The sequence below is a fragment of the Phytophthora parasitica genome, assembly GCF_000247585.1.
Source record: "Phytophthora parasitica INRA-310 unplaced genomic scaffold supercont2.10, whole genome shotgun sequence".
NCBI lineage: Eukaryota > Oomycota > Peronosporomycetes > Peronosporales > Peronosporaceae > Phytophthora > Phytophthora nicotianae.
The window spans coordinates 1,067,899-1,094,557 of record NW_008648996.1 but is presented as its reverse complement, the minus strand read 5'-3'; the positions used below and the strand labels follow the sequence as shown (position 1 = coordinate 1,094,557).

The following is a 26,659-nucleotide window of genomic DNA, read 5'->3' as shown; positions in this document are numbered from 1 at the left end:
ACATACAAATCCACACACAGCGTCGGAAACGTCGGAAGTCGGATAAATTTTGGTATGGATTGGTTGTCGGATATATAATATATAATATTATCATTCATATATGACTAAGAAATAGTACTACTAATGTAAAATTATTCACTCCAGGAATAATTGCCAATTGATTTACGTATTAAAATCGAATATTGTTTTGAATTTGTGGTTTTAAGACATTAGAACGAATTAATTGCTTTTCAAATTCTGAAATTTTAATTCAATGATTGCCAAATATTTAATAGCTATTCATTTGTCAATTAAATTTTAAACTAAATGAATGTACTGTATTGAGTTAGCGATACCGGTATTTTCTTTTATAAATGACAACTTAGTTCCGAAAACTCGTCCGTACGCATGCTGATTAACTGGGATGGCATTCAGACGAAAAAAACCCATCAAAATTTTAATGGGTTTTTTCGTCTGAATGCCATCCAACGGCAAGCGACATTTTCATCGAAAGTTCTACAAGTTCGTTGTCGTTGACAATTATAATATGGCTGGAAGCCAGTACTGGTTGTTTTTCAGTGTAATTTTTTGTTTTGGACCAAAATTGTCGCTATCGTTATGTACTGCAATAATTGGTATCAATTTACCTTACAGAAAAAACACAAAAGTGCTGGCAAAATTCATTTTTATTGGGACCGGCGCTCTTCGTTGGGACCAATAATATTGGTCATGCTCGAGATTCATGATACCGGTACGACATGAAAGCAGTGTTTTGTACATCATCCAAGCAAAGCATCATAAGCGCTGATCAAGACTCGATGAGCTTTCGACGCAAGTCCACCGGTTCCTCGTCATCACTACGCAGCGGGACCAAGCCGTTTCTCAATGGTCAGACACTCGTGTCCTCTGGAATAAACGAGTTAGACGCAGCTTTGGGCGGTGGTTTGCTGTTGCGTACGTTAAATGTGGTGGAGACGTCCGTGCCCGTCTCTGACGCTACGTCTTCTCGTCTCGACTTGAGCTCCGGGTCCTCCGAAGCTCTGGCCATTGATATGCTACGATATTTTGTGGCTGAAGGCGTCGTCGACGGCAAGCAACGCGTTGCAGTAGTGTCCCCCGATGCGACGGCGTTTGTCAACGAGCAACTGCCGCTGGAGCTGAGCCTTGCCCAACGTCAAGTGAAGCAGCAGCTCGCAGACAAAGCGAAGGATGATGCACCGTTGACTATCGCGTGGCAGTATGGCAAGTACGACCAGAAGCAACAGAATCAGAAGCAACGGTTCTGCCACAGCTACGACCTGTCCAAGACGATGCATCGGGAGATGGTGGCGGCTAATGAGCCCATTGCCATCGATCCGTTGAGTTGGATAACGGGGACTGACGTTGGCGACACGTACGAGCGTATTTACCTTGCGATCGAGGAGCTAGCGCAGCAGCAGAAAACGGATGGAGACGGCCAAGTGTTGCGTGTTGGAATACTTGGGTTGGGATCGCCGTTATTTGGACCTCCTGACGCTGCGCATATGATGGCACTGTTCGGGTTCTTCAGAAGGCTGCGGGCACTGCTAAGCCAATCGACGGGTGCCGTGTGTCTTGCGTTGCTAGGTAGTGATGCGGTGAGCGCCTTCCCTGCTGCGTTTATCAATGAGCTTCGGCATCTGAGCGACTCCGTGCTGACGCTGAGTTCCTTTGCTGGCACGCGGGATCTGCTACCTGATGAACTGCAAGAGTTCCAAGGCTCTTTGACTTTGCTTAAACTGCCACGTGTGCATGCTCTGGCATGCCACGCACCAAGCAATACACGCTTCGGTGTCAAACGGGAGCGTCGGAAGCTGAAGGTGGAGAAATTCCACCTCCCACCCGAAGGCTCACGCAGCAGCAGCAATAGTTCCAGCAGCTGCGGCGGTAACACATCCAGTTCCGGTGGTACCGACCTGCTAGCGTTCTAACCAAGCGGTGAAGATAAATTTCGTGGTTGGGGCGTCTGTGGCAAAGCGGGTGGATAAATACAACAAGAAATACCAGAAAACACCCTCGCTTGTTACTTGTTATGGCTGACGGGTGCGCTGCGTTGCTTGGAATCGTCCGTTCTCGTATCTTGGTGCTAGTTGTCACTTTAGGGAGCAAACAAAAACCAGATCGCCACCACCAGGATAAAGAGAACGAGGCTTGCCACTTCACCACTCTCAAGTTTTAATTACTTCTCTAACTCTGATGGACTGGTTGAGCTGCAGGGAGCTTGCGTCGTCAAAAAATCGCCGCCTCGCATGTCCGTTAGCTGCTTGGATTCCGCGTTTTCATTCATGATGTCGTTGGTCTTGACTGGATCGAAGAAAATTGTAGAGTGCGGACAATGCGAAAGCGCTCAGAAGCTGAGTGACCATCACTCTTACTTCAACCATAACATGCACACTTCCTCACGAGAGTGCCTCCCATTTTAGTGACCTCGATGTTCATACGGTTGTTGCGCACCGCATCGCGGACTCCGAGTCGGAGGGCTTGGACGCCTCCGTCGTCGACGCCGCCACTGCAAACTATCCTCCTTGGTATCCAGCAGTTCAGTGCTGACCGATCCAAGCAGCGCATCGATGTCGAGCTGAACGAGAGCGACCTGACCGAGTCATTCGTGAAAGGCTCCGGTACGATGGGTCTTCTCCATGACGAACGTTTTCTGACGTCCACTGACTGACGCTGTTCAATTGCTGCGGTCAGGCAAAGGGGGACAGAAAATCAACAAGGTGCGCAACTGTGTGCTACTGACACACGTGCCCACGGGGCTACAGGTGCAGTGCCAGAAGACGCGATCACTGGACGGCAACCGCCGCGCTGCTCGCAAGCTGTTGCTGCAAAAGCTGGATGACCACGTGAACGGGGAGCTGAGCAAACGCAGCCAGAAGATCGACAAGCTGCGACGTAAGAAAGCAAGTCGCAGAGCTAAATCCAAGCAAAAGTACGCCAAGACGACGGAGACGAAGGAGGTTGAGGAAGGTGAAGCAAGTGAGGACCAGAGTGAGGACCAGAGTGATGACGAGGACAGCGATGGAGACGAAGAGTGCGACAACTTTATCGATTTAGAGGAGCACAGGTTCAAGGCGAAGAAGAAAACCAAGTAAGTACCGCATAGTCGCAGTATCGCAAGCGAGAATCACCGCTCGAAACACAGCCCACATCGATATCATCAGATCTTTTTCACGTTGACGCGTTGGGATGTTATCTCCAAGGCATTCCACTCGACGATAAGTGCTTATTGTCTACGTTATGTTCAAGAGTGAGTTAATTCGCTCCTTCACTTGATCTCTATTGTGCTGCAACTCCAGCTCGCATCGAAGCACTCGGAGATCCACGTTATCAGCGAGAGTTCTCATAGCTCTTGGTGACCGAGCGAAGTCTTTCTCGGTTGTCACTACTGTGACGCTTCCGTTGCTCCGCAGCTCTCGCACCCGCTCAAAAATATCGTCAACATCTCCTGATGTGAACGCATGGTGGTCAGGAAACGCTTTCAGCTCCACTCGAACCCAGCGAGCCAAACTCTCCATCACTTTTGTTACGGACTCGGGGTTACCAACTCCGCACACGATCAATACTGAGCGATCAACCAAGGGTAGCTTCTCTATCTCCACTGCAGCCTCAGTACCGTCACTCTTCTCTTCCGACAGTAATGTATGAGCTGGAATGAGCCCCACCACCTTCATCCTAGATGTAGCAACAATTGGATGCCGTTGAGGGTCCAACAGCGCCTTTAAGCTTGTCATCAACACTTTCAACTCTTCTTCAGCAAGTAGATTTGCGTGGTGTACAACCACTACATCAGCTCGTACCAATGCGTCACGTGGCCGCTCTCGCAGACTCCCACACGGAAGCAGCAGCCCGTTACCCAGCGGATGCAAAGCGTCTACCATGACGATCTCCAGGTCCTTGGCAAGTCTCCACTGCTGCAATCCATCGTCCAGCACCACGCAACTTAATGGCGCTGTGTCTCCTCCTAATTCTTTCACTTTAGCTGCGCCAATCGCCACACGATCAGCTCCCAACGCTAATTGACAGGCCGGGAACTGCTTGGCCAGCATCCGCCACTCGTCGCCGCCATACCCGCGACTTAGCAGCAGCGGCACGAGATCTTCCCGTCCCTGTTTGAGCACGTAGTCGATCAAAAACTGCACGAACGGCGTCTTCCCCGTAGCTCCAAAGGTGACGTTCCCTACACTAAATACGGGAATGTGAGGGGGAGCGATTCGCTGCACGTGACCTGTCTCCCTTCGACGCTTGCGGTCGATGATCCAGCCGTAGACGCGACTTAGCGCAGGCTGCTTCCTGTCCGCCAACACGTCAACCAGCCAACGAGACGAACGCAGCGCTGCCAACACGGAGCCGTGCCATTGCCGATGCCAACGGCGCCATACTTGCGCCATACTTGAACGAGAGACAAGTGGGAGATACGGACACCATCAAGATAAGCACCTCGTGTCGGATAGCAGACACACGTTAAAGATTAAGGACACCACACGCCACTACGAAGCTATTCAAACATTTATTCCTTCAAGTGGCCGAGCTAGTTTAGCCAGAACTCGTCCTTGACGCTAATCTCTCCTGCCTTAAGTTTCTGCCACCGCTCGTGTGTCTCCGCTACAATCTGCTTGGCGGCCTCTGCAGACGTGGGCTTCTCCTGAGAGAATACGTTCTCGGACTTGCCCTCTGGGATCTTGTACTTCTTGAGCCAATCTACCAGTGCGTCCAGCACACCAGGCTTCACACTCTGCAAGTCGCTCACGCTGTTAATCTTGTCAGCGTCCGCATCAGCGAGGGAAAGGGCCAGGATCTTGTGGTCTACTTCGCCCTGGTCAACAAGCTCGAGACTGCCCAGGATCTTGACAGGGTTCACTGAGCCCATAGCCAACTGCTTCGCACCGACCTCAATCACATCCAACGGGTCGTTGTCGCCTCCATTGCCACTCTGGTCCTTCACACTCGGATCTTCCCACGTCTGCGGGAACAGACCGTAGTTGAAGAAAGGAACGCCGTACAGATAGTCGCGTCCACGAGTACCGTTGTGTGTCGTGTCCTGCATGATCGGGTTGTACTTCTCCTCCTTGTTCACCTCCATCTTGTGCGCAATGCCCTTGGGGATCTCCACAATGAAGTTGTACGAACTGTTGTCCTTCGAGTCAACCGGATGTAGCGGAATGTCGTGCCACGGAGAGATCTTCTCGCCCTTGTTGTTCTTGAAGAGGAGCTTGTAGTCGGTGCGACCAAACGTGCCCTCGGACGAGAATGAACGAGACGTGTCCACGACAGGCTTGGAGAACTGTGTGGCGAACGGAATCCAGCGCGGACTGTTGATGTTCTGGTAGTAGTCAATCATAATGTCCCAGCCAGACTTGACCATGAAACCCTGAGGAACACACGTGGGCTTGTCTTCCCAGCCAGCAGGGATCTTGTCGCCCTCGCACTTTTGCAGGCCTTCACGAGCCATCTTGCGCATACGCGAGCCAGAAATCGAGAGGAAATCCTGTTTGCGACTGCTATCCATCGGCTTCATCTTGTGGTCCTGCACGTCGTAGTATACCTTGGAGAACGACAAGATGTTGAAGTCCTCCATGCCAGGAGCCATGTGCAGCACGAAACGGCCGTGATCGCCGGCATAGATATCGTCCTTGTCACCATCCGAGCGCTTGATACCAGCAGGATCGCGTCCAACAACGAAGAAGCTAGCACCAGCGTTCTTACGGCTCTTCGCGTGCCACTGCACCTCACGCGGTCCAGCGTAGATCATTGGAGACGGCCAGATAGCAAGCACAGTGCTCTCCTTGTCAAGCATACCGTCCCGCAGAATCGCCTCGTGTTGACGCACTCGCACATCGAGAGGAACATCGTCCTCTTTCGTCCAACCACCAAGAGGAGACAGCCACAGGACAGGGTTCTTGTATCCCTGAGCGATCAGTTGCTCACGGGCGTTGTTCATAAGGTACGCGTGACCAGCATGTGTCGGGTTTCTCGTCTGGAAGGCAAGCACCACGTCAGCGCCCATTTCTTCGAAGCGTTTACGGAGTTCGGTTGGGGTCAAGCGGTACTGGTCCAAGTCGTCGTTATACTTGATACGAGAGAGCAGCTCAATCTCACCACCCAGAAGATAGTCACCCGACTTGAGGATCTCAGCAATGTAGGGATGGCCATTGTCCATGGCACCGAAAGTGCGCGTGATACGCTCCTCCTTACGATGGTCGAAAACTTCGGGGTCGTTGAGTAGTGCGAGCTCTTCACCAGACGGACTAACCAGCACAACCTGCTTGAACTGGCCAATATGTTCCTTTGCAGCGTCGTTGATCGGGAGGACGATAGGCACAGGCATGTTCACACGTTCGCCCTTGGACACGAACTCACTGGAGTATTCAGAGAAGTTGGTGGGCTTGTGAAGCGCCAAGTTACCGTCCGTCAGGTTGTCTGTGTCGTACAGCACGCTGCTGAAGTGCAGCGATTGCAGATAGACACCTTCACGCATGAAGCCACGCAGAGGAGCAGCCCAACCTTCACCAATAATCTGCAACCAGTGCACGTCCTCATCGCGGAGAAGCACACGGGGCAGCTGGTCGTAGTTGTCTGGACGCGAGACACTCGGCTGATCGGGGAACAAGTTCGGGAATGTGGCGACAGCGTTGCCTCCGTCCGCCACAGCCACACCAGGATATCCACTAGGCGGTTGCTCTACACCAGTGAGAAGTCCTTCAGTCTCTAGTTTGTCCAGGATCATCTTGACTTCGTCTTCGAGCGACTGACTTGAGGCGTTGAGGTGGATCTCAGGGTTTAGTGGCTCCTCGTAGGGTGACGAGATGCCCGTGAAGTCCTTGATCTCGCCCTTGATAGCACGTTTGTATAGACCCTTGACATCTCGATCAGCAGCCACCGACACGGGTACGTCGACAAAGACTTCGTAGAATGGAATGCCCATCTTCTTGTGCAGCTCGCGCACTTCATCGCGACGAGCTCGGAAGGGCGACACGAGCGCCACAAGAGTGATAACGCCAGCCTCGGAGAACAGCGCGGCCATTTCTCCCACACGACGCACGCTCTCAGCGCGGTCTGTCTCGGAGAAGCCGAGGTCGCGGTTGAGGCCGATGCGCACGTTGTCTCCGTCCAGTCGGTACGTGTGCAGACGACGACGCAGCAGCTCCTTCTCAAGTGCGCGACCAACTGTACTCTTGCCACTGCCGGATAGGCCTGTGAACCATAGCGTGGCACCCTTTTGTTGCAACGCTGCGTAGCGCTGCGGACGCGAGAGCAGCGACGAATCGTAGTAGACATTGCGCTGCATGTCGAGCTTCTGCAAGCGCTGGTCCGCGCACACCTGGTCCACTTGTGTCTGGTTAGCCAGGTCGGACACCGCGATGACCGGTGTGTTGCTGTAACTGTGGGCGGGGCTGCCCACACCCGCGAAGAGAGCAATAAGCACCAGGTAGGGCATCACCACGAGCGCGGCAAGGACGAACTTCTTGACTAACTCGCGGCGCTCATCGTAGTCCGGACCGCGCGAGAACACGCGGCTGGCCGTGCCGTCATTGCACTCGAGGTCATCCTGCTTCACAGACGCGTACAGGGCGTCGCTCATGGCTGCGGTAGCGGGGTTCTTAAGCCAGGAAGCACAACACTTTGCTGCCTCTCGCGCAGATTAGCAAATGGCTCAGCGCACACAGGGCGCGGACAGATCTGAAGGGACCAACACTCTGTGACCTAAACCTAACCGGTGGTTTATGAAGTTTCTATGGAAGTTTGTATGGAGGAAATACAGAGACGCGACATACCAGTTAAGTTGACTATCGAAATGGCTTGACGATGTACGCCGCACACCGGGATGGCATGAGCCCGAATTTGCAGAGCGATCGAATGGCGCTGGCTGCCGTACACACAGAGCTGGCAATACCTTGACCTCTACGGCGGGATTACGTGGGCGAGCAGTCGGTGCTTGCGCAGTTGGGCGCGAAGTCGGCTTCCATTGCGTCAAGCAATTCTTCAATTTAAGTGGCAGACACAGAGCCAATCACGATGGTTATCAACCGTGCGTCAATTGAATTGAGCCCGGTTAGGTTGCTGCAACCGACCGTGTATCTCTTTATATCGTGTTTAAAATAGTGGAGGTTAGAATCGGTTGCCTTAGGCCTACTATCGTACCCGTTGCGTCGGGCGTGCCAGTCACGCCACCACCGGATTGATGACAGTTAAGCGCAGCTTGCGTTCATTGGCCCGCCGGAAGGTCAATATACTTCATAAACGGGCTAACATCGCTTCAAGATCGACCACTTCGACACTTGATGGTCTCACGTGTCGCGGCGAAGGTGTGTAGGAGAACTCGAAAGTGGTCATGATGGCGAAACGGGACCCAAGGTAGCGCGAGTTCTTCATCGTTACATGTGACAGCATTACGTGGAAGCCGTACAAAACCTATCAAAGGCTAAACGATGCTCACAGCAGCAACTCTTCAAGTATGGTCGTTGCGATCGCTCTCTTCTACGACGACGAATTTGTGCAACCGATCGATGATACCTGCATTGCAGCGGCCACAATGGCTGGAGGCATTGCAGTGGTTTGGCAGCTTGGCAGGAGCAGGGGCCAGGAAGACATGTAGTACGAGATTCCAGCTTTGGCACGATCTCTGATGATGGCTGGGAGGTGTTTGTGTGGTGATCGCGATGTGAATGCGTTGTGCTGTAGACATTCCACAGCTGCACTCGGCTGCAAACGAGCGAAGTGATCGTGTTGTGAAGCTACTATGCTAAGGTTTAAGCATGGGCTGGAAGTATTTGAGGACAACAATTGCTGTCCTTGAAGAGTCTACGGCTGCCACGTTTGCTTGATCAGGATCGCTTGAGCTAAGTGGACAAGTGATCGTTGCTGCCATCGGAATTGATCATCGCTACTCTCGTGACCACGTTGGTTCGTGGCAGGAGTTGGTATTTTTGGTGGTTCAGTGCTGTCAACATCACCGAAAGTGGATGCAGCCATCGCAATCTTGGATAAGGAGATGCTACTCGTACAAACAATCGCCGCTTGTCTTCGGAAGTTAGCAGGACTTACGTTGTTTGCTGTCTCCACCAGAATGCATGGTCCATTGTTGTGTTTGCCTCAAGCTTGGTATCTCAGTGTAGCTTTGAAAGCGCATGAGCCCACAGCCCGATCCATATACGTCTCAATGTTTGAGTCTAGTGCGGCGTCTTGGGCTTCGACGGTTTTACTTTTGCTGCCATTGCAAAAGCACTCATCACCAGACTATCACTGCAAATCGCTATAGCCGTCCTGTCGCTAGACAAAGGCAAAATTCTGCTAAGCTTACCCGTAACTGTTGACGCCACCACTAATCACGCTGCTTGACACTTATGTATCGCGAAGGAGTCGGGAAGCGGATGAAGCAGGTAGCGAGTATTCGAGGTTCTGACACCTCTGTTCTCGTTTGAGGTTGATGCTGTACCGACCTCAAGCGACAGGCACGAGAAAATTGAAAACTGTAGCAGCTTTCCAGCGCCCGAGCTCACTAAACTCAGCCCGCAAATTAGAGTCTAATCTGCAGACTGAGTTACTGTTTCCAGATCAACAGACGCGGCGGCATGGCGTAAGACTGATTCAGACGCAGCACTCAAAAGATTGCTTTTAGCGTTAATGGCCTCGGCGGCGCACAAAACTACAGTATTACGAAATCTTTTGGCATAATTGGCACCTACGATTTAGTTGAGTTGAGACCGATGTTATGCCGCATTAATTAATTCCTGGCCGGGTCAGCCATGGACCGCGCAGTGCGCGGTCGACTCGAAGACCTGCGGCAGGCGGGAAGGCCTGGTCATGCGATGTGGGGATCACATAACCAGCAAAAAAGAGGCAAAGCCAGATTGTTTCGGGCTCAGACTTGGAGCTCTGAGTCAAAGCTCACCAAAATTGGTAGCCAATGGTACACCACGCAGCAGTATGCCACGGTGGACACCCAGTGAAAATGTACGCAGTCATCTTTGGAACGTGCCTCGATAGTAGTAGAGCGTCTGGCATCGCGTTCCGCGTAGCGGCATTGGCAAAATTTACTGTAATCTTATGCTGCTTCGCGGAAACTTGCCACCGACCTCACAAGCACGCTAGGTTATCTGGAACCTGGCCATAAAGTATGGCATAATATCTTGGGCGACCAGCTGCTCGTCTGTCCCGTGCCCCACAGTCACTGCAACTTGCGCATGTTGCATTGAAGGTCCCATACCGATCTTCCCTGGTGGAGGTCGCTCGTGGTCATTCTCCAATTGCCCCGGCAGGCCGCAAACCACAGCTTCCTCCTCGTCCAAACTACTCAACACACAATGGGCTTCGCTCAAGACTTACGCGAGCTGCTGACTTGTATGTCGCTCGTGGCTGCTGTGGGCTACGTCACAGACCTGAAGTTTTATGCCGGTGTCTGCGTTGGTATCCAGTGGCTCTCGGCAATCTACGGTATCCCCAACAAGACTGAGAGATACTTCGATCTCACGGGCTCCACCACCTACGCCACCGTCTCCATGCTCGCCTACCAATACTCCGAGACGAAGTCGTGGCGCGACACTCTGCTCACGGCATTCGTGTGGCTTTGGTGTGTACGTCTCGGGTCGTTCCTGTTCTGGCGAATTTGCAAAGACGGCAGCGACAAGCGTTTTGCCGAGATCATCGTAAACCCGCTATGCTACCTGGCTGCCTGGAACATTCAAGGTCTTTGGGTCTTCTTTACGCTGCTGTCTACGCTGCTCAGTGTCGTACACGGCGTCGACGACCCGGAGGTCAAGCCGCTCGACATCATCGGCACCACGCTGTGGGTTGTTGGCTACATCATCGAGGTCACGGCGGACTACCAAAAGACCAAGTTCCGTCTCGACAAGCGCAACAAGGACCAGTTCATCCGCACCGGACTGTGGGGCTACAGCCGCCACCCGAACTACTTCGGTGAGATCATGATGTGGATCGGCGTCTTCTTAGTGGCAGTGCACACGCTGCCGAGCTTCGCACTGCAATGCGGTGCTGCTGTTAGCCCGACCTTCATGACGCTGCTGATTATTTTCCGATCTGGCATTCCGCTGCTTGAAGAGGACGCGGATCAGCGCTGGGGCAAGTTGAAGAGCTACCAGCAGTACAAGGAACAGACCAGCGTATTGGTGCCGATGCCTAAGCGCAAGCTACCCGAACCAGTCGAACCAAAGCGAGCCAAGTTCGCGTAAGCAACGCCAAATGTACATGTACTGTACCAAGTAAGCAGTCTAATGGTACTCTGTTCCTAACGTAGTAGTATATGTATACATGATTCATGCCTGGTATCTCATACTTTTTCGAAAAGGTTGCCAACTAACTCGAAAAAGTTGCCAATTCAGCACACGTCACAGATGTGTAAAAATAGTCGATTCTTGTTGCTATTCCTAGCGCGAGCTCCATGGTGATCACCTTCACTTCAACTCCCCAATTATCTCCATACTCCACGCGTACGCGTGCGCAGCAACCCCCTAGACAATTGCGCAGTGTCCAGCACTAATTTGAAGCTACTTGGGATGAGCAATCGCGCCAAGGCTGTATCTCTGTTGATCCGGGTAGGTCTATGACATGGATGAATTCTGCATCGCCTCTAACGATCTTTCACGTTGCAGGAGGAAGTGAAGAGTGACAAAAGACAAGCTGTGGTAGATGCTCTGACAGCCAAACTCACTGCGAAATATGCGAAGCAAGATCCGGCGTTCGCTTCCTCCATCGCCTCAATGGCCAATCGACTGTTGCTTCACTCGCAAAAGCGGATAATGGAGGCAGATATCGTGGCACTGGAAGCTGTGGTCAAGAAGATGAGTATGGAGCGCCAGAAACTCAAGCAATCAGGCACCACTAACGGCACTAACGGAGATAACAATGCTCGAGGAAACCATGCAGATGGGGTTAGAGCTACTGTAAGTGCTGGAGGCGAATCCGTAACTAGAGGCTCTCGAGCCAACTTGGAAGCTCTTAAGGAACAGGATGAGTGGGTGCTTCTCAACGCACTCACTCTTGTGGAGTTCGAAAGTGACCAGGAGAAAGAGAAGGCTAAATTATTGGAGAAGAAGAAAATGCAGAAAGCTTGGTTGGATGCTCAACAAAAGGAGAAAGCCAAGTGTCGTAATACGGAGAAGAAGATGAAAGAAGAAGCGTTCCAATACCAAGTGCAAGATATAAACAAATGGCGCGAGCAAGAGAGCGCCAAATTGCAGCAACAGCACGAAGGCATCCTCAAAGTCCGTCGCGAGCGAGACGAGCAGCTTCGACAGCAGAAACTTGCAGCGGAGCAACGTGAAGCTCAGCGTAAACAGGACGAGGCAGCTGAAGTGGAGCGTGTCCAAGCCGAGCTGAAGCGTCTAGAGGAAGACGCTCGTCATCGTCGCGAGACTGAACACGCACGTATGAAGAAACTGCAGGACGAGAACACGCGCGTTCAGAGGCAGAAAAGCCGAGCCAAGTTGCTGGAGCACCAGGAAGATGTGGAACTCATGGAGGCGTATGCGCGTCGATTGGCGAAAGAGGATGAAGATCGAATGCGTCGATTGCAAATGAATCTCCAACGTCGTGACCAGCGGATGGGAATTGCTGAGAGTTTACAGGCCCAGATGAGGCAAAAGGCATTGGAGGACGAACGGCGTGCTGAGGAGTATCAGAAGAAAAAAGATGCAGCGGACATTTTAGTGCAGCAGCAGAAGGAAGACGCGCGGTACAAAGAGGCACTCGAGCGACAGAAATTCTTGTTGGTGCAGCGAGCGCAGAAGAAGCAACGGGAGCGTCAAGAAGTCGAGGATGATCTAACGTTTGCTCGTCAGTATCACGCTGAGGGAAGAGCTGCGCTTGAGGCCCAACAACGGCATGTCCAAGGCATACGCCAACGCAACAAGAGCTTCCAGAAGAAGTTGATCGTGCAAATGGCCGAGCAGAGGCAGGGACAACCCATGTCTCCTCTGCATTTGCCTCGAACACTCATGAACAGCCGTGAGAGAAGCTTGAATGCCAAGCTGCTGCAGAAGCTGGAAGACCCGGACATGGGACAGAAGGTATTGGAAAAAGTGAGCCCTGCCAAAGAAGCCCCCGTCATCACGACTACTTTCTATTGATCAGAGCACGCAGGGTTTTAAACTCACAAAAAAATATTCGAAACGATTTCTCAAATGTCTTGAAGTCACAGTTATTGCAATATACATTCCATTTAGCTACACAATCTGTTGAGCAGATATTCTCCATCCGGCTCACACTCCACTTGAGAGCCCGACAGCCTGGTTGCCCTGTACATGCACGACTGGAGCACCGTATCCATGCTTCGCTACCAGTTCGTTGTAGTACTGGACGTGGCGTTCGTCCAGGAACTTCCGTAGGAAGATTTCCTCGTACCGCAGCGGGATCTGCACCGCTTCATTTCCAAGACACTTTGCCATCATGATTCTGTTGCGCAGGTCGTCAATGACAGGCAAGTGCTCGGCACAGAAGGCTCCGTGATATTTGTTTGTCACGTGGCTGTTGTTGCAGTCCACATAGTTACAAACTGTAGTTCGGCTCGCAATTTGGTCTCTCGATGGATCAAATGCGTACTCTGCAGCTTTCGCTGGATCAACGTATCGCTCTTTTGCCTCGAGCTGCACCAAGTGGACCCTGCACACAAGTATCTCGCCGTGCGGGTAACTTCCGTTCTTGTGACAGAGTCCCACTTGGCACAAACGCACATCTCTCTTCTTCGTGTAACGATATCTCACAGGTTGCGGTTTCCCTTCAACATGCGCGTCCAGCAGCAGCACCGACTGTAGATGGCGATGGCAAAAAAGTTCGTTGTTGTGAGGGCTCACACCCTGTTTCTTACAGCGAGGGAAGGCGCATTTGCAGCGTGCAGTGGGAGCAGGAGATGGCGGAGGCGGGGAAGGCGTCACGGATGGACGAGAGAGCTGCTCGAAGTGAGGCAAGCACAAGTGGCGGCGGTTGAACTCGAGCTCTCCTGGATTGGGGCAATTGAGGAGGACGCACCGAGGCCAGGAACAGTAGCAATTATTGCCACAAAATACTCTCTTGTTGAAGCGAAATGATAGACTGAATACATTTTATTTGCTGCTCTCTGATTGGATCATTAAGCTGAACATCCACTTTCGCGCCAGCTACCTGCTGCGCCCGACTAAATCCTCTCTTCCTTACAATTTTTAAGTAAGTTGTTGAACTCGTCCAGATGGTCGCAGTAGACCCAAATCATGAACCCAGATGGCCGTTTCGTTCAGTCAACCGCTCGCCCGCCACTTCGCCGGACGCTGTACACGACGCTGTCGAGTGCTCCCTGCAGCTCCCTGACCAGCGCCACACATCTCATTCGAGACGTCTGCGTCTTGCTACCCTCTCATAGTCTCTCCGTGTCACACCACTCTCTGTATCCCTCGCTAGCTACCCGTGCGCCATGGCGTGTCTAGGCGGCATTCGTGTGAACGTTGTAGAGGCGCGTGGCATCCTGGCGGCCGACATGGGCGGTACCAGCGACCCATATGTGACCATCACTCTGCTGGACTCCAAAGGTACCGTGATGCCTGCGGGTGGCACCTTCAAGACGAACGTCATCAAGAAAACGCTGAGTCCTCGTTGGGACGAGACGTTCGTGGTGGCCGATAAGCTCGATCTGCGTGTCGTGTCGACGCTGCGACTGCTGCTACGCGACTCGGACAATGGCTTCCTGAGCGACGCCGTACTGGGCGTCGTGGATATCCCTGCGTCGCTGCTTATTGAGCTCAAGGAGCCACTGGACAACTGGTTCCAGCTCACCAAGCACGAGAAGATGAAGAAGGACTCCAAGGGCGAACTCCGCGTTGTACTGGAGCGACTCGTACCCGAGGAGTCCATGGCCGGCAGAGGCACAGGAGTGAACATCAACCCCATGCTGGAGATGAAACCTTCGGCCGTGAGCAACGAGCCGCCCAACCTGCTCTACGTGACGCTGAAATCGGGCAACAATCTGCTCGGTATGGATAATAACGGCACAACAAGTGACCCTATTGTGTTTTTCACATTCAACGGACAGAAACACGAGTCCACGAAGAAGGAGAAGACGCTCAAACCTCAGTGGAACGAGAAGTTCGGCTTCTTCGCCCCCGACGTGAAGAACAATTTGTCCATTTTAGTGGAAGATTATGACGTTACGATCAACGACTTTATGGGCAAAGCAGACGTGTCTTTAAGAGATCTACAGCCCAATGTGGAGAAGAATATCACAGTGGAACTGGGCGGCAAGAAGGGCAAGAAGGACAAACAGGAGCGGGGATATCTGTTACTAACACTGTTATGGACGTACGATAAGGACGCGCGGGATATCGCAGCGAAGAAGAAGAAATCGACCTTTTTACCGAACTTTGGAGTGCCCGATCAAGACTACGACTCGGATGATAACGATGGCGTGGAGATTGACGACAGTGCTGCCAATAAAAAGTCAGAAGAAGAACTGAAGAAAGAACGAGAAGAGAAAGCGGAGAAGCAGGCGGCGTTAATGTCCGAGTTGAGCAGCTTTGAGATCAAATCGGGTGACTACAATGTGCAGGTTCACGTCATTGAAGCGCGCGACCTGGTGCCCAAGGACTCCACTGGAACATCCGATCCAGTCGTGTATGTGGAAGTGTTTGGAGAGAAACAACAGACTGCCGTGAAGAAGCAAGTGCTCAGTTGTTTCTGGGACGATCTACTGATCTTCCCGTTCCGTAACTTGGACAAGTCTGAAGTCGAGATGGGTTACGTTCGCTTGAGTGTCATGGACGCCAACACGTTCCAACGAGCGGAACTCATCGGCGCCGCGCAATTCGATGTGTCGTACATTTATTCTCAAGCGAACCATCAGCTGGCCAACGTCTGGATCGGTCTTACGGACATCGCGAACACTACAAACCAAGGTATTCAGGGATATCTGCGAGCTTCCATCTCTATCATCGGACCAGGAGACAAACTCGTGCCACCTCCGTCTCCATTCGGCGAAGGAGCGTCGTCAGACATGAACAACGTCATCATGCCACCCAGTGTCACTCAACACGTGCGCTTCTTAGGCGCCGTCATCCATGTAGCTGAACATTTGCCACCGATGGATGTTGCTGTGGTCGGAAGAGGTGGTCTGGATGCTTACGTTAAGGGGTCCATCGCTGGAGGAGACGCAATTCGCACCCGTGTACGCACTAAGAAAGGTCGACGAGACGAGCTCTGTCCGAGCTTTAATGAAGAGCTGATGCTGGTTATCCGTGAGCCGTCGATGGCTGATTCCATCCAGTTGGCTGTGTACGATTGGGATCAAGTGGGATCAGACGAGTTGGTGGGGTATGTGTACCAGAGCGTGAAGCTCGTCAAGGCGATGGGTGGGAAGATCGGACCGTTCTGGGCCAATATCTACGGCGCTCCACTGCGCCTCAAGTCGGTTGGGATTGGCGACTCGATGAAGAAGCAGATGAACACGTATCCTGACATTGCCAGCACCTACCGCGGTCGTCTTCTCATTACGCTGCGTGTATTGGACAATGACGACAACTCGTTCGACGAAACGAACCAGAAGCGCAACACGAAGCGCATTCCTCGAGATCTGTACCCTCGAGAGCGCATCTATCGACTGCGAGCGCACTTTGTATGGGGCAGCCAGATCCCGTCGTTCATGAGCTCCAAACGTCCCGGACAGAAGGCCAAGATGCAGCTGGTGATGTCTTGTGGTCTCAATGAGATTGCGTCGTCCCGGAATCGTAACGTGAACGGGACTGTGGAGTGGAATAACATGGAAGAGAGCGAGAAGATGTTGCTCCCCGAAGATCTGTCTCAAGTGCCTGATATCTTCTTGTATCTGTGCAGAGGAGAGGGAGATACCCGCAAGGCTGTGTGCTTCCGTCGCTTTACTGCAAAGGAGTTGTTCGAGGGCCGTCCAGCTCGCGATAATGATACGGGTTTTGCTGGTGGATTCAACAATGAAGTGGACTGGATATCGATGAAGGAAGACCAAGCTATCGACGCATTAGAGGACGAGACGTTCCCTGGTAATGTGCTGGTACGTATGGGCTTTGGAACGGAAGAAATGGCGATGCAGACGGCATGGGATCGCTCCGACTTGGACGCAGTGAATAAACGTATCCCGTACCAGTTACGTGTGCACATTTATCAAGGTCGACGACTCCCTCCTGCTGACTCCAATGGCCTTTTGGATCCGTTCCTGGTTGTTCGATGCATGGGGGAGGAGATGCTGACTTCCAAGAAGAAGAAAACGAGAGATCCATTGTGGTACGAGACGCTGCACTTTGACGTTAACTTACCAGAACTCAAGTATGCACCTCAAGTGATGCTGCGCGTCATGGACTACGACGACTTTGACTCGAATGACTTCGTCGGTCTAGCTGCTCTCAACCTCTCAGACGCAGTGATCCGGTCGTCAGATCAAGTGGCTGGCGAGCACCAGCCGTCTCTCCCAGACCCTCAATGGCATCGCATCATGTTCCAGGAACCCGGAGACTGTGAAGGTGAAATCCTGGCATCTTTGGAGCTTATCCGCAAGCAATTTCCGGATGAAACAGTGCGACGAGCGCCGTCCATTGTACCGAGGAACCGTAAGGCGTTCTTGGAGATCACCGTCTTGGGTCTGCGCAACATGGAGCCGTACCAGTTCTTGCCTATTCAACTGCCATTTGTCGAGTTCGTTCTGGGTGGTAAGGACCACGCAGCACAGGAAATGATCACGGAAAAGTCCAAACGTCCGTCTGGGAGCAACCCCAACTTCCTGCAGCGTATCGTCAAAGAGGTTGAGTTGCCTGAGAACGCGCACTTTGCGCCCCGATTGAACATTATTGTGAAGGACACTCGACTCGGAGGTTTCCAGACGCCCATTGTGGGCTCAGCGTCAATTGAAATGAGCTCCAAGATCCCGTGGTCCAAGCATTATCGTCCGCCACAGAACGATACGCTGGCTGAGATTGAGCTGGAATCTGCAGACGAATGGGGAGACGACGCGCCTCTATTGGGCAAAGTAGTCAAGCCGGACGACTCGCCTGGAATGGAGTCGGTGGATAATGGTGCTGGAGTCTTCGGGGCGTTGAAGAGTATGGGCGTGGACTTTGATCCTAATGGAGCCTTTGAAGAAGCCTCGTCTAGACACTCGACGCTGGCTGGAGAAGAGGACGATCCGGACTCAAAGAAATACTTGAAACACCGCGAATTACTGGACGGTGATCTGGAATCCGAGCTTAAAACAACCCCGTTCGAGAAGTATGGACTGCATATTGGCCAGAAGAAGAAGAAATCGTCTCTTCTGGCTGCGATCAACCCGTTCGCCAAGAAATCTCGAGGTGTTGGAGACGATGTGGGCATGTACAAGATGGCTGGATACTTCAAGGGGTTGATCCGAGTCATTGAACGAGAGGATGAAAAACCGCTGTTCGACTTTGATACATTACTCCAGACTCTCCCGTATGAAGTGCGTGTGTACGTCTTGGACGGCGTGGGCTTTGCTCCGATGGATATCGGATTGAATGGCCGTCCTGGTAAATCGGACCCTTATTTGCGCTTAAAACTGGGAGACAAGAAGATCAGCGACCGCAAGAATTACATCGAAGACACGACGGACCCGGATTTCTACAAGATGTTCATGTTTAACGCCAAGCTCCCGGGTGCCAGCATCTTGACGATCGAAGCGATGGACCACGACCTCATTGGAGGCGACGACTTGATCGGAAAGACCACGATTGACCTCGAAGATCGACTGTTTGACAGGAGATGGCAGGCCATGGGCAAGATGTACGAGACGTCCAGTCGACTGCGCTTGAAGCCACTGGAGACGCGGACACTGAACATCCCGACGTCGCGAGCACCGATGGGTACCGTCAAGTTGTGGGTCGACATTTTGAGTCCTGCCCAAGCGCACGACTATCCAGCGATCGATATTTCGTTGCCTCCACCCGTCGATATGGAGCTGCGCGTGGTGGTCTGGAAGGCGCGGAATGTGCCGTCATTTGACACGCTGGAAGACATGAATGATCTGTTCTTCCGCTGCTGGATGGAAGGATCGGATTACCAGGAGACGGACATTCATTGGCGTGCGAAGAAGGGCAAAGGCTCGTTCAATTGGCGGATGAAGTTCCCAATCACGCTGGGTCATAAGCAAACCAACACCAAGATCCCGTACTTCCACATCCAAGGCTGGGACAAGGACGTGCTGTCTGCTAACGATGCGATCGGAGAGCACACGTTGGACCTTGGACCGTATTTCCGTCGCGCTTACAAGCTCAAGTCGAACGTTCAAGTGTATGAGGATGACGAGGAGACGAGGAAGAAGAAGAAGAAGGCGTCGTCCGATGATGACGCGGCGGTCAAGAAGATCCGAGAGGCGACGGGACTCTGGGATGAGGACGACCCGGCGGATTCCAAGTGGCTGAAGCTGGAAAGTCTCGACCACAAGACGAACACTCGAAACTTCATGGGCGAAGTGTGTGTGTCACTCGAGTTGGTTCCAGCGGAGAACGCGAAGAAGAATCCCGTGGGTCAGGGCCGCTCTTCGCCCAACAACTCGCCGTATCTGCCTCCTCCGGCTGGACGTTTGTCGTTCTCGTTGAACCCGTTCAAGGTGCTCAACGATCTACTGGGCCCTTCCATCTGTCACCGACTTACATGCTGCTTCTGCTGCATCCTGTTCATGGTGCTGGTCTATTTCTTGGCTCCGTTCATCAATGTGGCCATCATTACGCTCAAAGGATAAGAGAGATCGAGTGGTTGGCCTGCATATTGGTCGTAGTAATTGCTTGAATACCTATTTGGTTGTTATTACAACGGTTTTCTATAGTTAGGGGGCTTTTGAAGAAAATTCGTTGTAGTTTTGCAGGTAGTTAGTTGGTGATGCCTCGCTATCGAGTTGGGGTGGAGGAATTAGAGAAGAGTGAGGAGCCACATGACGAGGTGTCACCTAGTAGACAGAAGGCGAGTGTGTCGACTCCGACGGAAGCGGCTAAGGCACAGCGACAGAAGGAGCTTTTGAGGAAGAAAAAAGTGGAGAGAAGAGCGAGAGCTGCTGAGAAACAACAACGAAAGGATGAAAAGAAGCAGAAGCGAGAGTTGGAAAAGATGATGGAAGAAGATGTACCAGCGGTTGATAGAGTTGAGTCGCTATGTGCTGCTGAACCTGAAGAAGTGCGGACATTGGAGGCGAGTACTAAATCACTGAATGAGGCTGAAGACATAATGAGTGAAAATCTAATCGTGAGGCCGTTGGAGGATTCTACCAATTCAACGACGATCGAGATGCTACCGAAGAAATTGAAAGAGCCTTCTCACGATTCGGCAGCGCTGACAATCCAGAAGGCTCTGAAGAAGAAATTCAAGAAATGTAAAACAATGTTTCGACAATCTCCCAGAGTCTTCGCTGAGGAAGTTGTTAATCCACCACTAGAAGAAGTAGAACCACCAAGCACTTTGGCCACAGATACTGAACTTGGTCCTCCGATCGAAATTATCACGACTGCATTGCCATTACCACAGCCTGAGGTAGTTATTCCTCCATTGGACCTACCTCAACTGAAGCCGTCCACCTCACCACGAGCTTCCTCATCTTCGAGATCGTGTTCCTCGTCCTGTTCCTGTTCATGTTCTGATCCAGGATCGTGTTCCTCGTGCTCTTCCTGCTCATGCTCTTGTTCCTCCAGTTCTAGTTCATCCGAGACAAATAGAAGCTTTCAGCGTCGAAGATCTAATCGTACAGCTCGACCTCCACATGACCACAGAAGAAATAGTCGTCAACACACTACACGATCTTCTCGAAGACATACTCTCAGTCATAGCGGACCTTCCTCTTCGTTATTACCAGAGTTTGAGGAGAAGAAATATAGCGATCTGCATCACTTCATGGCGATGAGGATCCAAGCACTTGTACGTGGTTACCATGGACGAGTAAAGGCACGACGACGACAACTTGAACTGGACGAAGAGATCCGAGACGAAGCTCTTCACGAGTTACAGCAAGAAGCTGTCGTCAAGATTCAGACCAGAGCCCGTGGAGTCCTGGTACGTAAGAAGATGCCGATATCTGACAAGGAGAGGCGACGGCGAAGACGAAAGCGGTCTCAACTTCAGTCCATGTCACCACCAAGACCTGTACATGGAGACTCGGACGAGGAACATGGGATTTATTCTGATCCAGATGAGGTTGGCGAGTGGCCACAAGAAATCGACTTGGAAGTACTGGACGACTGGCAGGATTTGAATCAATCGGCTACACCTGGTGAGAGTGTGACGCAGACTCAATTCCTTTCTAGGGGTAGACTACGAGTGTTTTGTGGCACCTGGAACATGCATGCCAAGAAACCCACTGATGACTTACGTCTCTGGATTCGGTTAAACAAATATCACATTGTGGCAGTGGGGAGCGAAGAATGTGTGAACTCAATCGCGAAAAGCGTCGTGTTCACATCTAAGAAAACCTGGGAAGATCAGTTAAGGAACACGCTGGGAGAAGACTACATTCTCGTGGCGTCGCATGCCCTCACGGCGATACACAATGTCGTGTTTGTACACACAAGTGTCTTGCCATTACTCGGCAATATCCGATCAGATGCTGTCGCGACGGGACTTGGCAATCAGCTTGGCAACAAAGGAGGCGTCGGAATCGCCTTCACTGTGGGCTATACGAGCTTCGCCTTTGTCAATTGTCACTTTGACGCACATCAACGCAACGTTTCCAAGCGGAATGGCAATTTTCATCGAATCAACCATGAGCTCAAACTCTCGCCTTCAGCAGCTACGTCGTTATCCTTGACAAACGAAATGGCTGTGGCTCCACTAATCCTTGGCAGTCCTAACAGTAATGGACTACAAGGACTCGGCCGGACATCGGTGAATCGATTCTCCATGCCGACGGTTGTTAACGGAGTCTCAGCTGGTTCAAAACGCACCGTGAGCGAGATCTTCGACCGGGTGTTTTGGTATGGTGATCTCAATTACCGTATTAACGGTACTAGACGTATGGTCGACACTCTGCTGCTTCGGAATCAGTACGAAGTGCTGTATGCGAACGACCAGCTGCAACGCGAGATGAAAGTTGGGAATGTGTTTCCTCACTTTCGAGAAGGTCAACTACACTTTCGACCCACGTACAAATTCGACAAACGCAGTGATGTGTACGACACGTCCTCTAAGCAGCGTATACCTTCCTGGACGGATAGAGTGCTGTATCTGTCGAATGATAAGCTGCATGATATCGAGCTCCTTAGCTACCGCAGCCAATCAAACTTTCGCACGTCGGATCATCGACCCGTGTGTGCCACTTTTCAAGTCAATTTCAGTGCAACAGGAGTCGCAGATTCACTAAAATCGCCCCGTACGAGTGGAAAATCTGATGGCAATCATGTAACCAGTCAAGCGTGCTCTATACAATAACAAAAATAAAATATTCACATCAAATTGCTACCGTACTAATAACAAAGGACTCGTTTCATTTGTTTCTCTCAGATCTTTATAACGCTCGAATCGTCATCACTGTGCGTGTCATCCTTTATAAAAGTATTCCAAAGCCCTGCTAGTTAATTTAAATGGCTCCATTCGTACTCGTCTAGCTACGCAGCGATCGGTGAGGACGCTTCAGCTTCGCGTTTCCCGGGCAGAAAGTCACATCGACGTTGGGTGTAGTGTTGGGGCAAGCGTGGGTTTTACTATTGTCGCCTGGGAAGTTGTAGGCGTCAGAGCATCCGTCGGCCAAGCAAGTGATTGCAGCGCATCCGGACGGAGCAATTTGAATCGGGGTGTTGAAACCTACGCCACCGGTGACTCTTTTGCAATCGGCCAGAGACGAACATTGTCCAGGCTAAAGATTATGTCGTGACAGATTAGTGTATAATTGGGTTGAAGCATTAAACATAATTAAACATAGTTTCACTTACCCCGCTCTGTGGACTCGTGGGAATAATACTGATGTCATACCACAAAAATCCCCACGAGACCGAGAATTCGGCAACTGTAATTGACCATGCAACAAATGGAACGTAAGCTACGAATTTCCAATCATGCGAGATAGAAGACAATAATACGTACGAGTTGCCTGAGGGTTCATCCCATTACGAAACATGCCGCTAAAGCCTTCTTGGAGGTCTCGAGTGCTGCTTCTTCCTGACTTGATTGTCTCTGTGTATTCATTGTTGTACAGACCAATACTGGTGGCGCAGTTGTTGTGGAAAATAACTGGAATGCCGTTCACAGTCGCAATTGTCGCACCCAAAATCGTCATCACAAGCGTGTAGAGTTGCATCGTGAAAAAGATGAGGAGGAGAAAGCGCTTACTGCATCAGCTGAAAAATGAAAAATACACGAGCACCTTGGAGCCGTGCAATACTACCATCATTGTAACTTACTGAGGTCGATAAGACTGGAAGCACTGAACGTCCTCGACCGTGCTCCTAAAAATGGATGAGATCCTCTGCTGCACTACAGGTTTAACAAATGCTATTTTGTGGTCACGAGCTACTGCTGATTGAAAAATACTCGTAATTATAGGAACACATTACACCATTTCAAGGGTCAAATTGAGAGAAGTCGATTTCTAAATTGAGAGCCGACAAAAATCAAAGTGTACAAGAAACGTGTGCAGAGCCCTGTCTACTAGCACAGACGTGTCACTATAGAGTGGTCGAAGGAATGTTTCTGAAGAAAAAATACGTATTTGGAGGTGATTAGGATGATAATAAGACCATAAGAGATTACAGGTAATTTGACTTTGGCGGCTCTCAATTTGAATCGTGACTTAATCGTGTACCTGGTACAAGAGACCTGAGATTACGTACATGTAAAATTACGGACAAGACTGTTTACCACGAATCTATAAGAAAGATTGAGATTCTCGAGGATTCAACTTGAACGAACATACTTCCACAACTACGAATCGCAATTCATCTCGAATTGTAACCTAGGTTGTTAATTTTGCTTCATAAAATAATTGTCATGAAAGTGAGATTTGACCGCTAAAATCGCGAGAATGGTCGGAAACGGGTCTCATTTTCATAGTTGCCTTAAAAAGAAGAAATGGCGTTGAGGTGATACCACGCCTAAAAACAGAAGTAAACCCGAGCCTGAGTTCTTGAGGTTTAGCTCGAAGTGGTTAATTGCGATATGATATTGCAGTGGGTCCAAAGCCTGTGGACTCACAGACTTGTGGGTCAAAGCAGGGCACATGAACCTTGAGAACCATGTTTGTGGTAGTTATGAGCCTCGGCTAAGACGAACTTAAGCTTTCATGTGTTCGCAAGTGAGCGAACACGTGAAACGGTGGCGAACCTGTTCGTTCTGCGAGCGACAAGCGATGGCTTCATGTGTTCAGTGAGGCAACACGGCCTCGTAACGAACATAATGGGTTGAACTAGTCGCTTCTGAATTTTCAACTAGTCGCCTCTTATGTAGCATTATACTTGTGCCTCAAGTCCTCAAACATCACATACCCTACATACACCGATCTATCAAAATTGAAGGACGTCGCAAAATGCTGTCACCCCAACGGGTTACTTTGTTACGTGAAACTTCATGAATTTCTTGAGTGGCCGTGCTTTCCGCTGTCGATACGTATGATCTGCAGCAATCGGAGCATTATCATCTAGTCACGCATTTGGAGTAGTCATTTAGTCGCGAGTATTGCTCGGAACATCCGTCGTAGCAGACTTCGCAGCTGTCTGTTAATTGTTCGAATTCCAGGAGGTAGCGAGAATGCAACTACGTAGAGTAGCGACACTTGAAACAATTCTGATTACCGTACGATTTACCAGTATAGAAGTGGAAAGAAACGACTGACGATGGAGGCGACAAGACAACCGACAGTGATAACCCAGATCGCATCACTACATGAATATCGCGAAACGAGAGCAACACAGCATAGCCCGAGAAACAAAGGAAATAATACGAATTAATAACGGGTTTGCATTGTCTTCTGGATATTATTGGGCATACGTGTACTGATAGCAAAGTTCCTTTTTAAATTTTGAGGCAGACGAACCAAGAAGACTACTAACAAAGTAGGAAGTTTTTTTTGGCTCTGACTGCAAAAGGTCACGATCAAACATTTTGAGCGGTCATCATTAGCTTAATCCTCAGTAGATGACTTTTGTTTCACGAGAACTTGCCACTGCATTACCAAGTCCAGAAACGAACGTTGCAAATGCACTCGATGGGTACACATGACTTCACACATCCAACAGCGCAGGCTCATTATTGATTTCATTGGGAAGCACACGCAAGAAAACGTCGTCACAGAGATCAAGATGCCTCAAATCGTCATTGACACTTTAGATGTTACGATTGGGATTGCCGGAACTGTGTCCCTGATGCTCGGCTCTGTGGGTTTCGGTGTATTGTTCGGGATATTCTATGATGTGTACGCTATTTTCTGGGCTCCCACGAGTGCATGCCTCGTCGCAGCTATCATCAGTCGCATCTCAATCTATTGCGTCAACGATAATGTAGCGGGGATTATCACGTGTGCTCTAACTTCAGCTATCAGCATCAGTGCATGCATCTTCACTTCCGTGAAGATGGAACTAATCTATCGCGACGTGGGCTCTGTAATAACGTTAGCAGGAGTCATAATCATCATATTCACAGTTATCGAACTCGGAATTGTCTTAATCATGTGGAGAAAACGACTCAAGAACAAAATCGATATCAAGCACGACATCCTAGTAGAAGACGGCGGGTCCGATGTGATTGGTGCACGCTACGAATACCATCAGTCCCCTGTTGCTAACACCAGCAATGCAACTTTTCATGAAACTCCCACGACGCAACGCACTGCCTCTCGTAATACTCGTGATCGTTCACGTAACAAAGTGAACCTTTGGGATGACGATGTGATAACGACAGCGCGAATTCCAAAAGACAAGATTATCATGGAGAACCTGATCAGTCAAGGAGGGTACGGGGAGGTGTACAAAGGAACTTTCAACGGACTCTCAGTCGCAGTTAAGAGGATGTTGCCAGCACACCGCAAGAGCGTCGCCCACGTCAACAACTTCTTGGCTGAAGTCAAACTAATGGCTTCGCTTGAGCACTCTTGTATTGTTGAGTTCGTGGGTGTCGCGTGGGATGCGCTTAGTGATGTTTGTGCCGTTATTGAGTTCATGGATGGTGGGGATTTGAGAGGACTGCTCACGTCGTATCATAATCACCACCATCCCGTTGGCTTCGACTGTGACAAAGTGAAGATCGCTCTGCATGTTGCGCACGCTCTCACATATCTCCATTCCTTGAGTCCTGTAGTGATCCATCGCGATCTCAAGTCGAGGAATATTCTACTCACATCGGATCTAGATGCCAAGTTGACGGACTTCGGTGTGTCTCGCGAACGTGTAGACCATACGATGACGGCTGGAGTGGGTACGTCGTTGTGGATGGCACCGGAAGTTCTCATGGGAGAACGGTACGACGACAAGGCCGATATTTTCTCGTTCGGGGTGGTGTTGTCGGAACTGGATCTGCAGGTTCTGCCTTACTCTCATGCCACTGACAGCGATGGATCAGGCCACCGTATGCGTGACTTGGCGATTCTCCAGCGGATGGCAATGGGGAAGTTGCGTGTCCAGTTTTCGTGCGACGCATTGGCGTCGATGGTCGATCTGGGGAATGCGTGTGTTTCCTTGGCCCCGAAAGACCGACCGACTGCGGCTGAAGTGCTGTACAGGCTACAGACAATTCAACGTGA

The 26,659-nt window shown here is 50.9% G+C and overlaps 14 protein-coding genes across 14 annotated transcripts in view; 9 read left to right on the top strand and 5 right to left on the bottom strand.

Moving 5' to 3' along the window:
• Positions 1 to 737: 737 nt before the first annotated feature.
• On the top strand, positions 738 to 1,928 carry PPTG_06864 (hypothetical protein; the record flags this gene model as incomplete). Its single annotated transcript, XM_008900907.1, has 1 exon — positions 738 to 1,928. One exon carries the CDS (start codon positions 738 to 740, stop codon positions 1,926 to 1,928), a length of 1,191 nt encoding a protein of 396 aa, XP_008899155.1.
• Positions 1,929 to 2,428: 500 nt separating this feature from the next.
• Positions 2,429 to 3,423, top strand: PPTG_06863 (hypothetical protein; the record flags this gene model as incomplete). Its single annotated transcript, XM_008900906.1, has 2 exons — positions 2,429 to 2,618; positions 2,692 to 3,423. 2 exons carry the CDS (start codon positions 2,429 to 2,431, stop codon positions 3,090 to 3,092), a joined length of 591 nt encoding a protein of 196 aa, XP_008899154.1. The 3' UTR covers positions 3,093 to 3,423.
• On the bottom strand, positions 3,024 to 4,396 carry PPTG_06862 (tetraacyldisaccharide 4'-kinase). Its single transcript, XM_008900905.1, has one exon. It carries the CDS (start codon positions 4,386 to 4,388, stop codon positions 3,231 to 3,233), a length of 1,158 nt encoding a protein of 385 aa, XP_008899153.1. The 5' UTR covers positions 4,389 to 4,396; the 3' UTR covers positions 3,024 to 3,230.
• A 132-nt stretch (positions 4,397 to 4,528) lies between these two features.
• Positions 4,529 to 7,579, bottom strand: PPTG_06861 (sulfate adenylyltransferase; the record flags this gene model as incomplete). The annotated part of the gene is made up of 1 exon (XM_008900904.1): positions 4,529 to 7,579. One exon carries the CDS (start codon positions 7,577 to 7,579, stop codon positions 4,529 to 4,531), a length of 3,051 nt encoding a protein of 1,016 aa, XP_008899152.1.
• A 715-nt stretch (positions 7,580 to 8,294) lies between these two features.
• On the bottom strand, positions 8,295 to 8,683 carry PPTG_21973 (hypothetical protein; the record flags this gene model as incomplete). The annotated part of the gene is made up of 1 exon (XM_008901141.1): positions 8,295 to 8,683. The coding sequence occupies one exon, from the start codon at positions 8,681 to 8,683 to the stop codon at positions 8,447 to 8,449; it is 237 nt and encodes a 78-aa protein (XP_008899389.1). The 3' UTR covers positions 8,295 to 8,446.
• Positions 8,684 to 9,743: 1,060 nt separating this feature from the next.
• PPTG_21972 (hypothetical protein) lies at positions 9,744 to 9,947 on the top strand (the record flags this gene model as incomplete). The annotated part of the gene is made up of 1 exon (XM_008901140.1): positions 9,744 to 9,947. The coding sequence occupies one exon, from the start codon at positions 9,744 to 9,746 to the stop codon at positions 9,945 to 9,947; it is 204 nt and encodes a 67-aa protein (XP_008899388.1).
• Positions 9,948 to 9,970: 23 nt separating this feature from the next.
• Positions 9,971 to 11,403, top strand: PPTG_06860 (hypothetical protein). The gene has a single exon (XM_008900903.1). It carries the CDS (start codon positions 10,302 to 10,304, stop codon positions 11,184 to 11,186), a length of 885 nt encoding a protein of 294 aa, XP_008899151.1. The 5' UTR covers positions 9,971 to 10,301; the 3' UTR covers positions 11,187 to 11,403.
• Positions 11,341 to 13,182, top strand: PPTG_06859 (hypothetical protein). Its single transcript, XM_008900902.1, has 2 exons — positions 11,341 to 11,549; positions 11,607 to 13,182. The coding sequence occupies exons 1-2, from the start codon at positions 11,511 to 11,513 to the stop codon at positions 13,080 to 13,082; spliced, it is 1,515 nt and encodes a 504-aa protein (XP_008899150.1). The 5' UTR covers positions 11,341 to 11,510; the 3' UTR covers positions 13,083 to 13,182.
• A 32-nt stretch (positions 13,183 to 13,214) lies between these two features.
• Positions 13,215 to 13,403, bottom strand: PPTG_06858 (hypothetical protein; the record flags this gene model as incomplete). Its single annotated transcript, XM_008900901.1, has 1 exon — positions 13,215 to 13,403. One exon carries the CDS (start codon positions 13,401 to 13,403, stop codon positions 13,215 to 13,217), a length of 189 nt encoding a protein of 62 aa, XP_008899149.1.
• A 38-nt stretch (positions 13,404 to 13,441) lies between these two features.
• Positions 13,442 to 14,033, top strand: PPTG_21971 (hypothetical protein). Its single transcript, XM_008901139.1, has one exon. It carries the CDS (start codon positions 13,538 to 13,540, stop codon positions 13,937 to 13,939), a length of 402 nt encoding a protein of 133 aa, XP_008899387.1. The 5' UTR covers positions 13,442 to 13,537; the 3' UTR covers positions 13,940 to 14,033.
• A 365-nt stretch (positions 14,034 to 14,398) lies between these two features.
• PPTG_06857 (hypothetical protein) lies at positions 14,399 to 19,693 on the top strand (the record flags this gene model as incomplete). The annotated part of the gene is made up of 1 exon (XM_008900900.1): positions 14,399 to 19,693. One exon carries the CDS (start codon positions 14,399 to 14,401, stop codon positions 19,691 to 19,693), a length of 5,295 nt encoding a protein of 1,764 aa, XP_008899148.1.
• Positions 19,694 to 19,830: 137 nt separating this feature from the next.
• PPTG_06856 (hypothetical protein) lies at positions 19,831 to 22,362 on the top strand (the record flags this gene model as incomplete). The annotated part of the gene is made up of 1 exon (XM_008900899.1): positions 19,831 to 22,362. One exon carries the CDS (start codon positions 19,831 to 19,833, stop codon positions 22,360 to 22,362), a length of 2,532 nt encoding a protein of 843 aa, XP_008899147.1.
• Positions 22,363 to 22,391: 29 nt separating this feature from the next.
• PPTG_06855 (hypothetical protein) lies at positions 22,392 to 23,370 on the bottom strand. The gene is made up of 3 exons (XM_008900898.1): positions 23,014 to 23,370; positions 22,863 to 22,936; positions 22,392 to 22,786 (listed from the first exon to the last, which is right to left on the bottom strand). The coding sequence occupies exons 1-3, from the start codon at positions 23,225 to 23,227 to the stop codon at positions 22,535 to 22,537; spliced, it is 540 nt and encodes a 179-aa protein (XP_008899146.1). The 5' UTR covers positions 23,228 to 23,370; the 3' UTR covers positions 22,392 to 22,534.
• A 1,853-nt stretch (positions 23,371 to 25,223) lies between these two features.
• PPTG_06854 (TKL protein kinase) overlaps positions 25,224 to 26,659 on the top strand; it is a gene marked incomplete at both ends in the record, with an annotated part of 2,094 nt that continues 658 nt past the window's right edge. The window contains one exon of the mRNA XM_008900897.1: positions 25,224 to 26,632. Coding sequence (XP_008899145.1) covers positions 25,224 to 26,632 — 1,409 coding nt within the window. The remainder of the gene's footprint in view (positions 26,633 to 26,659) is intronic.